This window comes from Rhinopithecus roxellana, chromosome 9 (genome assembly GCF_007565055.1).
Source record: "Rhinopithecus roxellana isolate Shanxi Qingling chromosome 9, ASM756505v1, whole genome shotgun sequence".
Lineage (NCBI taxonomy): Eukaryota > Metazoa > Chordata > Mammalia > Primates > Cercopithecidae > Rhinopithecus > Rhinopithecus roxellana.
Genome location: NC_044557.1, coordinates 113,784,563 through 113,797,434, shown reverse-complemented (window position 1 = coordinate 113,797,434; position 12,872 = coordinate 113,784,563). Strand labels below are relative to the sequence as shown.

The 12,872-nt window shown below is 43.7% G+C and overlaps 1 protein-coding gene across 3 annotated transcripts in view; it reads left to right on the top strand.

The window, feature by feature from the left end:
- ADRA1A (adrenoceptor alpha 1A) overlaps nucleotides 1–12,325 on the top strand; it is a 124,572-nt gene extending 112,247 nt beyond the window's left edge. The window contains exon 3 of one of the 3 annotated variants that reach the window (XM_030938007.1): nucleotides 10,062–12,325. In XM_030938007.1, coding sequence (XP_030793867.1) covers nucleotides 10,062–10,175 — 114 coding nt within the window. In that variant the 3' untranslated portion in view covers nucleotides 10,176–12,325. Of the gene's footprint in view, nucleotides 1–700; nucleotides 966–1,288; nucleotides 2,913–10,061 lie in introns of those variants that run through there. The other 2 variants (XM_010378133.2, XM_030938008.1) reach the window with 2 other exon arrangements.
- The last annotated feature ends 547 nt before the right edge of the window (nucleotides 12,326–12,872 follow it).

Below are 12,872 nucleotides of genomic sequence, written 5' to 3'. Positions count from 1 at the left end.
AGGCATCTGCAGGAAATTTTGCACCCATTGCCTCTAAACTCCCTGGAAACTCTGCTACCCCTATTTTTACAGATAAAAATCCCATCATTGTGAGAGGTTAAGGACTTGCCCAAGGCCAAGGGGGAACCATGATTTAAACCTAGGTCTCCCTATTCTCAACCTGCACATTTTCCATATCCCTCCTTCCTCAAGAGAATGGAGGTAAAAGTTTTCCCATTTGGATTGGATGTGCTGAGAATGCCAAGCCACATCCAAACTTTTTAATGTTCTGTTTCCTTGGGATTTCCCTCCAAATTAACCACGGTAAACATGCTGCCAAATCTCCAGCCCAGTCAAACCCAAGAGCAGGGCATCTGTGGAAGGGTTTGGTGTCTGCACTTCTAACTATCAGACTGCACCACATTTTTAGGAGTTAATGGCCTGGAATGTGATTAAGGCCTTGCAAGGAGGACATACTAATGGCATGTTCGGGGGAAGATGAGCATAGAAGAGAATGCAGAAGGGGCCACACTGGCCAAGAACAGTAAAATGCAGTTGCAGACAGGACACATATCGGGTGTTGTATTGAAGTTATTGATGACCAACCACAGTTCATAGAAACACTTTCGGGAAGTACATCCCTTTTAAAAATAAATGAAAACAAATACAACATAACTCACTCTCACTCACCTGTATTCCAACTATTTTTTTAGTTGGACAGAGGGGAATGGATTGTAGATATTTCACCAAGAATTGCAGAGGGCATATCAAGCATGTGAATTTTATGATGCCACCGTGGGGAAAGAGTTCAGAATGTTGATCTCCAGATAGCTGGAGACCTAGGCAGTCTGAAAATTAGGAGTCAGTTGGAAGTTATGGCTATGTATTATGTGACATCACTTGTTCCTAATTTCTTTTCACAAGTGAACACTGGATATCCTGACCTTCTGGCCCAGTAGGTTTCATGGTTAAGACCTGGGAGTGAGAACATTTTAGGAACTATTTGCTTGGGCAGGTAATTGTTTACTCTTTGATCACGGCTACTTAATCAGAGCTTAGCAGACTTTCTCAATTGCTTCTGGGGCTGGTCTGCTCAGGTCCTTTAGCCAAAAACGATGCTGCCTGTTTGTACGAATACTTGTTGACTTAATTAAAGAAAGAGCTCTGCTCATCAGCAAAGGGCACCCAAGCAGATGGGAGGTAAACTTTCCAAGGAAAAACCAAGTGAAAAGAAAGCAGAAAAGGCAAATATGGAGACATCAGAGGTATGCTTACCAGTTAGTTACTCTGATTTTTTTTACACTACTAGGACTTTTAACCATGAAACCACATGCGCACAGCTCCAGTGGAGCCCAGTTGGAACACTGTTTGCACCGCTCCATGTCTGCAGACTGTGCTGGGGAGCTGGGCTGAGCCAGGCTTCTGTGGTGCCCACCATCTTCAGAAAGCAATGGCAGCTGTGGCCTCCTGGCCCTCCAGAACCCCTGGGAGCGGAGTGAGTGGAGATGACCGTTGTGGGGCTGGGCTGACAAAAGCAAGTTAGGATTTCAGCGGAGGACGCCAGCCCTGTTCCCATCAGCATTAGCTCATTCATGCTCCCCAGACCCAAATGTCGTGGAGGAGGGGTTGAGAATGGGCCCTATCTACTCTATGCAGGAAATTGTCATTTCTGCTTTGCTGCTGAAATATGCATTACTGGTTCTCCCACCTAAAAGGAAGGTTGTGGGGTTTGGGGGTGGAGGGGTTTAGAAGCAGGAAGATTTACCATAGACATCGCTCAAAGCAGGATGGTTGAGTCATGCCTTGCTGCAACTGATAAGCAAGGAACTGCCCTAAAGATTGTGGCTTATTCATTTCAAAAGACAAAATAATTGCCTTTCCTTTTTGTGTGGCTCAGGAGTTATTACTTTACTTTTTCTCCATATCATATTCAGTGGAGCCACGTTATAAGCTGGAAATGATTATTACTAAACTATAAAAACTACAGACTTAATTAGGCAGAAAATTTAAGAGCAAATATACACTGTATTTGGAGAAAAAACATGAAGGCACTGACTTCTTCAAAAGCCTGGATCCCATACGTGCATTCAAATGCGGTAGAGAGAAAGCTAAGACAGAAAATCCCAACTTGAGTTTACTATTTCTGTCCATTTATATAGCACTTTATATTTGTCAAAGTAATTGTGCCTATCTTAGTCATCCCTGTGCAGTAGAAGGAGAAGGAAAAGATTATTACCTACACTTTAGCATATAAAGAAAAGAGGAGGTAGGAGATTTAAGGGTTTATTTGAATATCCCCAAATCCAGCCTCCAACTCCTTTTTCCATGACACCTCAATGTTTCCCAGGTCCACTGTGTTTCTCGACACTCTGACGTTCATATCTCACTCATTTGTCCCTGACCTATAATCCCAGCTCTATTGGCACTTTCTCTCCCGCCTTATCTCTGCCATGGCTGGGCGGCATGCCACTGTTCTAGGGGCCAAGGGCATATTTGTCTATGCTTCTGTCATTGACTGACAGACAAGCACAGGTGATTCTGTTCTTTCTCCCTAGATGGCAGCAGCGGAGCCAAGGAAATATGCAGGGCAGGAGGCTCTTGGTTTGCTCCACAGGGTGACATGTAAGGCAGTGATTGTCACCTTAATGTCCTCAGGAATACAGAGGTCCCAAAGGGAGTTTGGGGAATAATTATTTTCCCGGTCAGCCTGTGGGTCATTGCATACCCATTGGTCATCAGCAGCAGCAAACAACCTCTCCTGCACCCCGCCCTGCACTTGGCATGAAAAAGAGGCACAGAGAGTCCCCAGCTTACAAGCTGGATGGAGTCCGGGTTCATCTATTTCAAAGTCAAGAAAGCATTTTTCCAAGAGGCATTGTTATAAATGGGGGAGGGAGAGGATGTTCCCAGATGAACCAAAAAATAAAAATCTATTTAATGTACCTTAGGAGTTTGCAAACCTTTTCTGTATGTGACTAGATAGTAAATATTTTAGGCATTGTGGGGTCATACAGTCTCTATCACACATTCTTATTTGTTTAGCCTTTTTGGGGGGAGGGGAAACAACCCTCTAAAATGTAAAAACCCTTATTCTCTCAAACAAAACAAACAAACAAAAAACCAGGCTGCAGGTTGGAGTGAGCTCATGGGCCATAATTTGCTGTCATGATCTATGCCATTACTAGCTAACAGTGTAGCACAGATGATGCTAAACAATGGGTTTCGGTGTTCAACATACAAATATTTTTTCATATGCCATTGACACAATTCCGCTTGGCTAAATTCAAGTTCTCAGCCTGCACTGAGTCGTTGGATAAAGTGACAAGTCCATATTCAGAGTGGCCCCACTCTATGAATTATTGTGACCTTCCAAGCAGGCATCAGGATAAGAGGTGAGCGTCTGCCACCCCCACTGCTGTCGTCTGTAGAGCAGGAAGGTACACTGGAGCCCAGGGAGTTTCAACATCATTCAGCTCCTCACCTCATCAGGGAAACCCCCACAGCACAATCTGGCTGACCCTAAGAGTAGCAATAATAAATACACACCTCTTGAGCAAGGCCAACCTGAAATTCCTCCCAGACCCTTGGGACCTGCCCAAGTGGAGGTCCCCAGAGGCCCCCAAGAGAATTTCAGGGCCACACTTGACTCCTTGAGTCCTAGACATGGCAACCTACACCAGGGCATTTGAGGGCCTGCCTGGAGCTCACCAATAAGAGTCATGGGGTTCACAAAGCATGCTGGGTATGACAGGCATTTCCAAATGACAGATAGGATGCAGAATTTCTCTCCTCCTTTTTCTCTTCCTCTTCCTCCTCCTTCTCCACTTCTTCTTTTCTTATTTTTCCTTTTTCTTTGACTAACTGGAATAGAAATGATATTACCATGGGGAAGCATATTTATCCCTCTCCTGGGAATACCAGATCCATGTTTCCCTGAGCTGACACACTTTGTTGGAGGGACCTCTTGTTCCTTCCTCTCTCCAGTCCTGATGGGCAACAAGGAAGAGAAAGACTCTCCCAATCAGAAATAAGGTGCAGTTCCTGCAGCCAAGGGCACGGTGTTCAGTGTTGAGAGAGGAGACTCCACAGCAGGGCTCTGGGGTGGAGCATGGACGGTGACGGGTGCAGAACTGATATGGAAGAACCTGGAAATACTGAGGCCATTCAGTAATAACACCACTGCCACCTTGGGCTGATGCCACATGGCAGCTTCCCCTCCCTTCCCTTCCTTGTCCCCTGTTTGGCCTTGGTCCTGTGCCCTTTCATCTTTCCCATCTCCTTTCCTGATCCCATCCACTCCATAATTCCACTGTCCCCTTCTTGCTAAACTTACAAACAGTGGAAGAAGCTGGGGTGGGTGCCCTTGCTCCAGAGGGTGCCATTTCCCATGGAATCCATGCTCCATGCATAGCTCTGGGTGACGAGATGGGGCTGCCCTCAGCAACTCCATCCTCTTCCCAGGTCAGCCTGATTCTGTGAGCTCCAGGCCCACAGCCTCCAGAGAGCCCAGGGCAGGAGATGGTGCCAGGAGGATGAGGACACGCTGAAGGCCCCCATGGACTTTTGCCCTCTGCTTGCAGTGCTGCCTTTCTGTTCTCATACAATTACTTCCAAGTACAAACACAATGTGCAGCCGCATTTTAGAAAAGAGCTGGTGGTCAGAATGGGTGGCTGCAGTATTTCTATCAGCCTCTGTGGTGTGCACCTCTTACCACTCTCTGATGGTTCAAAAGTCTCTACTGAGCCCAGCAAAGTCACCTTCTCTTTCTCTTCTTCTGCATCTTCTGTCTCTTGCCCTTATTGTTCCTTTCCTGTTGACTTTCCCTCTTAAAAGCACCTGAGGGCCTTCCAGGCCTTGATTAATCTCATAAAGTAAAGCTGGTTTTATGATAGCATTGAGCAATGCTTAACCCATCGGAATGTATACCCTAAGCAAAACTGTCAACCAGGCAAAGGGTGTTCTTTTCTTCTGGTGCTCTGCTCTTTGTCCCTGTCCCCAGCAGCCCATCTGCTGCTAGAACTTGTTCATGGAGTCCTTCTGCCAACTCATCATATTCTTGTTCCAGGAACTTTTCTGCTTTAAATAAAGGATCTTCTCCCAACCAGTATGCTCCTGCTTTTGCAGATACAGCACAGCTCCATGCATTTCCAGCCCCATCATATTAGTGTCCTAGTCAATCATAACAAACAAATGGGGTGGCTTCAACAACAGAAATATATTGCCCCACAATTCTGGAGGTTGGAAAGTCCAAGATTAAGGCGTTGGCTGGTTGTTTCCTATGAGGCATCTCTCCTTGACTTACAGATAGATATCTTCTCCCTGTGTCTTCACATGGTCTTTCCTCTGTGCATTTCTCTGTCCCAATTTCTTCTTCTTATAAGGACACCTGTTTTATTGGATTAGGGTCCACCCTCATCACCTCATTTAACCACACCATGCCTTAAAAGGCACTATCACTGAATACAGTCACATTCTGAGGTCTTGGGGACTTCAACATAGGAATCTGTGGGAGACTTCATTTGAGCCCATAAGGACTCTCTCCTCACTCTCTCATTTCTGCTCAGTACTAAATGTATCCATAATTCTTTTCCCAGATTAGAAGTTTAAATTCGGCCCTTTCTGATCATTCCAATTTCTCTCCAAGTTCTTACAGCAATTGTCTGTAGAATGTATTTGGCAACTAATTCTGTAGTCTATTGTAATTTTTCTGTTGTCTTTAAAAGTCTATATCTATTTAAAATATTTTAAAGGGTACCTTGTATACACTGTACTTATGTAAGTCCTGTCTTCTCAACTAGAGGAGAACTCCTGGATGGCAGCAATGGTCTGTCACTTAGCATGCCCATGACAGTACTCCAGCCCCTAAGCAAACATGGAGAGAGGGGTGCACAGCAGAACAAGTAATAAGATCCAACCACTAGTTACAGATAGCAGCTGGGAGGCCAGTCCCCAGGGACCTGGAAACATCAGAAGATCCACCCAGAAAGGCTCAAGTTGATGACCCTGAGGATTCTAAGGGACAGTAAGATCCCAGTTAGGGGTACAGAGCACAGCAGTGGGGAACCCCAGGTCAGCAGTGGGGAATCCCAGCCATCTTGAGTCAGGTGGGCATATGCTTACCCAGAGACATCTGCACCTGAGGAAGCAGAGCCCCATCATTAAATAGGACAGACCCTAGACTCCGAGAGGAGGGTGAGACCTGAACAAGATGGGATAAGAACCAACAGCAGAGCCCAATCTTGGGAACTGGGGCATTGAGGACCACATGAGAGCCCTGTGATCACACTGGGGCCCCCGTGCCAGTGATAGGTGGGTTAAGGGTGTATCAGTGCTGTCTGCCCTGTATCACACAACTGGCTTAAAAAATGGGTGCCAAAGAGCCTCATGTAGTTTTCCCCTACTCTTCTCATAGCCTAAGAAAGACAGAAAAGAGGAAAGGAAGCTGCACTGTTTGGATTTGATATGAGGATGTAGACAGCCAGGCCCTGCTAAAAGCTGTCTTAATTTCGACCTTCTGAAGACCACCTCCCACTCTTAAAGCCTAAGCCTTCATGAGCGCAATAAGACGGTCCTGCTGCCCTGCTGCCCACTCTGCCTGGTCTCAGGGCATCCTGGCCTGCACACCTTGTGCCTCTTGAAAAATTCCATGCCATTTCCACTTAATCACCCAACCCAAGACCCTTGTATTGCCTCACAGTGTTTCCCTGACAGCCACAGAGTGATATATTCTCTTCTGTCCTGGTTCCTGCTGAGAAGCAACTGAGCATTTATCCTCATTTGGAAGAATCAGGACTGTTCTAACTGCATTGCACCTGCTGTTGTGTTTTCTGGGCAAGACACCATGCTGCTGTGACCTCCTATCCCCCTCCTTCCTCCCTGGGCACTCTCAGGTTGCAAGTGTTTCTGCTTCCACAACATCAATCACATCAGAACACCCTTGCTGTCTAGAGTCACGTGATGTACCAACTTTAGTCCAATCTGGAAATGACAGGGGGAAAATCACATCAAAAGGAAAAGCCTACAAGAGTATTCGGTCAATCAAGCCCAAAAGCCATCCAAAACCAGGTTCGAATAAGTGTAGCAATGGCTTATTGATTTATCTTTAAACATTGCATTTCTTCCACTCCCTTGTCTTCATTCCGGTTGCTAAATGCAGCCTTATCTTTCATAATGAAAAGAGTTCGACTAACTGAAGTCTCAAGAGATAGGAGGGCTGTGGCCCATTAATCAAAAGCTGAGCATTAGGTAGAGTACTTCGTGCCCCACAGTGCCTCTCCCAGTCAGTCCTGGAGTCATAGCAGAGGTGACAGTGGTTGTGAAGAGCAGAGAAGGAGGGGATCTTGATGAACGTGGTGGGGAATGAGCAGCTTGAATCTACAAATAAGGATGCCCAAAGTCAATCTGACAAGTAGGAAGGCTATTAAAAAGTACTTCTGTGAAGTATTTTTAAGATCAAAGCATGCATTACAAATATTTAAATAACAATCTATTGCTAGTTTTCTACATACTTTAAACAAAAAGAGTCAAACTTTTATTAGGAAATAATTGAATAAAAACTGAGGTCCGTTGCTTGCTCTCATCTCCATTCCCAGCAGCTTGTCTGGCCCCAACTTCCTCTTCTGAACATCATACACAACCCTGATACTTAAACTTCAACAAGTGAGAGCTGACATTTGTGCAACAGAAATTCTGCCTCAGCATTTAAAGCTGAATCAAAAACACATGCTTTCTTCATCAGATGTGAGGGAAAACAAACTATTTTTATCTCTGGGTATAACAAGTCACGAGCAATTCACTCTCCAGTATTAACACAGAAACTTAACCCAATATTGCCAACAACGAAATCATTTTGCTCCCTATAATGCATCCATGATGATTTATACAAAGATAAAGTTTAAATAGTAAAAATGGTATTTTTGGAGTATCCACTACATGCCAAGCTTTTTGCACATGGTATGGTAAGGTATGAGATTTCATAGTCACATTACAAAAGAAATATTTTCCCAGAGAATAAATATATTATGGGTATGAGAAGAGGAAAGTAAGTCAAGTCTGCAGGGAGTTTTGAAAAAGAGAAAGACTGGAAAGAGCTGTGTTCTCTTGTATGTTCTTCTGGTGTTCTCCTGTGCTCACTGCTTAGCTTGCTAAACGTGACCTTCCCAACTAGGAAGGGGACTGGAAGGATCTGGAAAATGGTGTTGAGAGAAGACTGATGACGGACTGGGAGCCATAGGCCTGGGATTCATTGCAGTCCCCATCTCTGTACCTATTTAAGAGGCCCTAAACAAGTCATGTGACCTCTCTTGAGCCATTTTCCTCACCTGTGAAATGGGATTAGCAGATAAAATTGTGTACATGAAATGCCTTATGAGCTGATAAAGCTATAAAATCATAGCAGGTCCCCTATAAATGCTAGCACTCTTTTCCCGTCTTCATCTCCCCTCTCAAATGCTATCTAAATAAGACGCAACTATAAATTAGATGACCTTTAAAGTATCTTCAAGCACTGAAAGTGCCATGTACAGGAAGAGAGAAAATAAGTCCTTCACTTTCCTTTGCTCTTTATCTCACTTCAGGTTTACATTTCCAGGAGTTGGTCATGCCCACCCGAAGACATTCATTTCTCTGTAATTAGAAAGCAGGTCACAAAGCACCTGCTGCACCGCGGCTCGGGTCCTGTCATTCCTACATTCAATGTGCTAGGCACCAAATCCCAGCTCTCAGTTATTCCCCACACCACGCTATTTTCTTTGGGTTGGAAATAACCCCACATGGAAAATTTATCTTAGCTTTTAAAAATCAGGCAAACTGCACGACTTTGAAGATTTCCACCAAGCTCTCTGAATTGTAGACAGGTCAGAACAAGAGTATCCAAGGCTGGTGTTTGTCATCTTCCTCACATTGGCTACTTGCTTAGCAATAGAAAGTATTTTAAGTTATCATAGTTGTCCTATGAAAGACACTACATAAAATGCAGTCATTATAGAAAAGGTGTGTGTGTGTGCCTTTGTGTGTGTGCGTGCGTGTGCTTATATAAATGATGTTATGGGAAAGAGAAGTAGTTTTGACCACTGGAAGGCAGTACAGCATTTGAAGCAAAACTAAGATGTAACATCATCTAAGGAAATACGGGATGAGCACCTCCGGGCTTGGGCAACTATTGGAAGTAAATGTTTACAAGCCAAAACCGCAAATTCCCAGTCATGAACAGAGGTCGTTTTGATTTCACTGCAAGTTGAAGATCACTATAATACCCCCAAAGGCTGGCTTTCACATCATCCAAGGGTCATGATTCATGCTACATTGAAGCGTATGAGTATCTGCTTGTGTCACAAACCTGACAGAGCAGAGGTGGGCGGTGGGGGAAATGGAAGCAAAAGGGACAGACTTGACGCTGCACTTCCAGACTGTCATGGAAGCTCCAGGTCGCAATCTTAGTTCTAATTTCAGGTTCTGCCAGTCGAGTCTAGACATTTCTGGGGCACCCTTTAAGTGGTCTCCAGCAGCCTTCTAGGCAGGTGGCTTCAGAGGGAGGTCCACACTGCAAGCTCAGCTCACCACGACTCAGGCTGACGGGGCAGTCAGCCATGCTCGGAGGCTGAATTTGGCAGGGACTTGCTGCCATCTCCCTGCCAAATGGTCTCTCGTGACTCAGAATCTCAAAATTGTTTTAAAGAGAGGAAAAAAGTCACTTTCGGGGATGAGGTTCTTGGCCCAACTCTGCTTTATGTAAACACAGTCTATGACTATTTCAGTCTTCTGGATTTTGAGAAGCAGCTGCAAGGATGAACAGATTGGTGTTGGCCCAAATTAAAAAGAAGAGTGTTCAGTTCTTTCAGTGTTTGGAGAAAGAAGACCAAAAGCATCATCTCACAGGGAGCAGAATGTGACCAGCCTGGCTAATGAGAAAATTAGAGGGATCCTCAATTTGAGAAGAACCCGCTCTACCGAAGTCTGAACTTGTGAAAATGGACACATTGTGTCTGGAGTAAGAATTCTTACTCTACAAAAGGGTAAAATTGTGATCACGTTGATGCATGATGCCTAGGATATTAAAAATGCATGATTAACTAAAGGTTAGTCTACCTTGTGTTTTAAAGGGACACACACCCATAACATGAAGCCAGCTTCCTGTCCACGACTGTTGTCCTTACTGCCCAAGGAAGGGGAGCATTTGAAGCAAATGCACGAGTGAAGCAAACCCACCACTCATCCTGTGAACCACTGTCTTTGGAATCCACCCCAGGAGCCCAGGAGCCTTGCCTGTCACATGGATTTATTTCTTTATCAAGAATCCATCTGACTAAGGCACAAATCCAACATATTACTGTTGCTGATGCAAGAAAAACAGTAACTTAAGGAATGATCATGAATGCAAAGGGCAAGAGGAAAAGAGCCTTCGGGGACAAATAGCTCGATTTTTTGTAAATCAGTTTCGTACAACCTCCCTCCCCCATTTCATTCCTAGAAGTTCATTGAGAATGATCAGCCATGTGTAGGGTATGAGGAATTCCATAAGGCACCCCAGTTTCTTCAATAAGTAAATGGCATTTTAAAAAGGGGAACTTTTATGGGTTAAAATATTCTTACGAGATGCATTCATCAAGTATACTGTATAAGCCTTGTTCATTTAGATTTTTATTAAAACAAAGTGTAAAAAGACATTTTTGAAGTAATTGGAGAAAATTAAGAAGAGGCTGGGTCCTATTAGATGTTAGATAATTAGATTGTTACTTTAAATTTTGTTGGATGTGATAATGGCATTGTTCTTAACTGGTAAGTGCATATCGAAGTATGTTTACAATTTGCTTTAAAGTTTTATTGCCAAAAGTGGAGAAGCAAGGGTGAAAGATGAAATAAGAATGGCAGGCAAGGCCACACGCAGTTCTTCCATGTTTGTGCATGTTTGAAATTTTTCAGAATAAAATATTTTTAAAAGGAAAAAGGCACATTTAACTTGTAAAAGTCAGTGTCCCTTGAATTCTGAAACATTCATAGACATGAAAATCATGCTGCAAAACAAAATCCCCTTTGTTCAAAGAGAGCTGCTGTTGCACTCTCTGCTCTCTCATTTCTTTATTCCCTCTGTAATATTCAGTGTAGGCTGACTGTGCTCCAGCCCCAAGTCCAGGGGGTGGAGAATAGCAAGGGCAGAGACATAGTCCTTGACCTCCAAGCATCTATGATATTGATACAGTGCCATGGGAGCTTGGTGGAGGGCCTCAGTCAACTGCAGAGTTAGGCTTCTCAAAAGTGATGATCTCTATGGTGAGTCTTGGAGGACACAATGGGGTGGGGAACAGAAACAGTTGCAAAGAAGGGAGGAATCTGTGCAAAGGCCCAGGGGCTGGTAAACCTTGGGCGTGTGGTGGGGCTGCTGCCTCCTCCCAAATGTCAGGGCACAGGGAAGTCAGTCTCGCTTATCACGGTGACCACTTGGCTCTACAAACCCCCACTGCCCAAGTCCCCACAGGCAAACCACACAACTGCTCTTCTTCTCACTCTTTTTTTAAGCCAAGAAAGAACTCACTGAAACAGCCAGTCGGTGGTGAGTCCAAGGCTTTCCTGACAGAGTAACCATGTTTGGCTTGGCTGAAAATCACAAAGCCTTGGTTTTCCAGTTGTCTGATTCTCTTTGTTCTCAAGGCCTGGTGCAGCATTACAGTGGGATGGCCAAACAGAAAAAAAAAAAAAAAAAAAAAAAAGGAGGTCTATTTCTCTCTCTTCACACAAATAAATATTTGCTCAAGAATGGAAGTGCCTAATTCTTAAGAATAACCAAATGCTTTGGACGTCTAAACAAGCAAATCATATACAAGGCAATTCAGTGTTCCTACTAATTGAGAAATTGTTTTTAGCAAGAAGATGTTCTGCAGCATGTTTTTAAAAAACAAGTTTTCCAACAGCAACAACAACAACAACAACAAACAGAAAATAACTGAATCACTATAATACCCCCAAAGGCTGACTTTCACATCACGGAAGGGTCACATCTCACGCTACACTGAAGCATATGAAACAGCGTCTGCTCGTGTTAGAAACCTGATGGACTAGAGGTGGGGGCGCAGAAATGAACACAAAAGGGACAGACTTGAAGCTGCACTTTTGCAATCAACTAGCAGTTAGGAAGGACTTGACTTGCTGGGGCTAAGGAAAACAAATTTGGAGGTTCATTTTGCCTGTGAAATTAAAATTATACTTCAGTAAATAAAGCTGACGCCATTTAACCATGAACCCAGTGACATTTCCTGGCTTGCTGCAGCGTTTCTGCTTGTCTCCTTGTTACATTTGTTCAAAATACAAACACAGCATTTCCACGTTGCCACAGAAGCAAATGTGGGCTGACTGGCTGGTTTTAGCTGCTATGGTTTTTCTGTAACCTTTAACAATTGTTGTGACAAATAAGACTCCATGTATGGTGCAATTTCTAACTGTACAGTGTTTGTGAACTACGTCCACCTTCTCCAGGTTTGGTATTTTGTCGACTAAGTTGACGATGTCATTACCTTTCCTTCCATTTTACAAAAAAAAAAAAAAAAAAAGTTAATCTGAATCGTGCTGAGAGTTTGGTATGCACGCTATACTATTCAAGGGAGCATTCTCTCCTATGTCAGAATAATATATTTATGTGTGTGAATCAGTATACTTGAATTTGTGGCAACATTTTGTATTGATGCATATATATGACACCAGGCTGACTACAATGGCTTCAAAGCGTTTAATTTCTCTTACATGGACTCAGTATCCTTGGAATGTGCTGTTTAAGTGTTTCTGAATTTTCTACACGCCATTTTTACAGGTCCATCTGTTTATGATGTGATGTGATAAACAATCACGTTGATTTTATGTTTCTTTTCAAAGAAAATGAATGTATATAGTACTAAGCAGATGA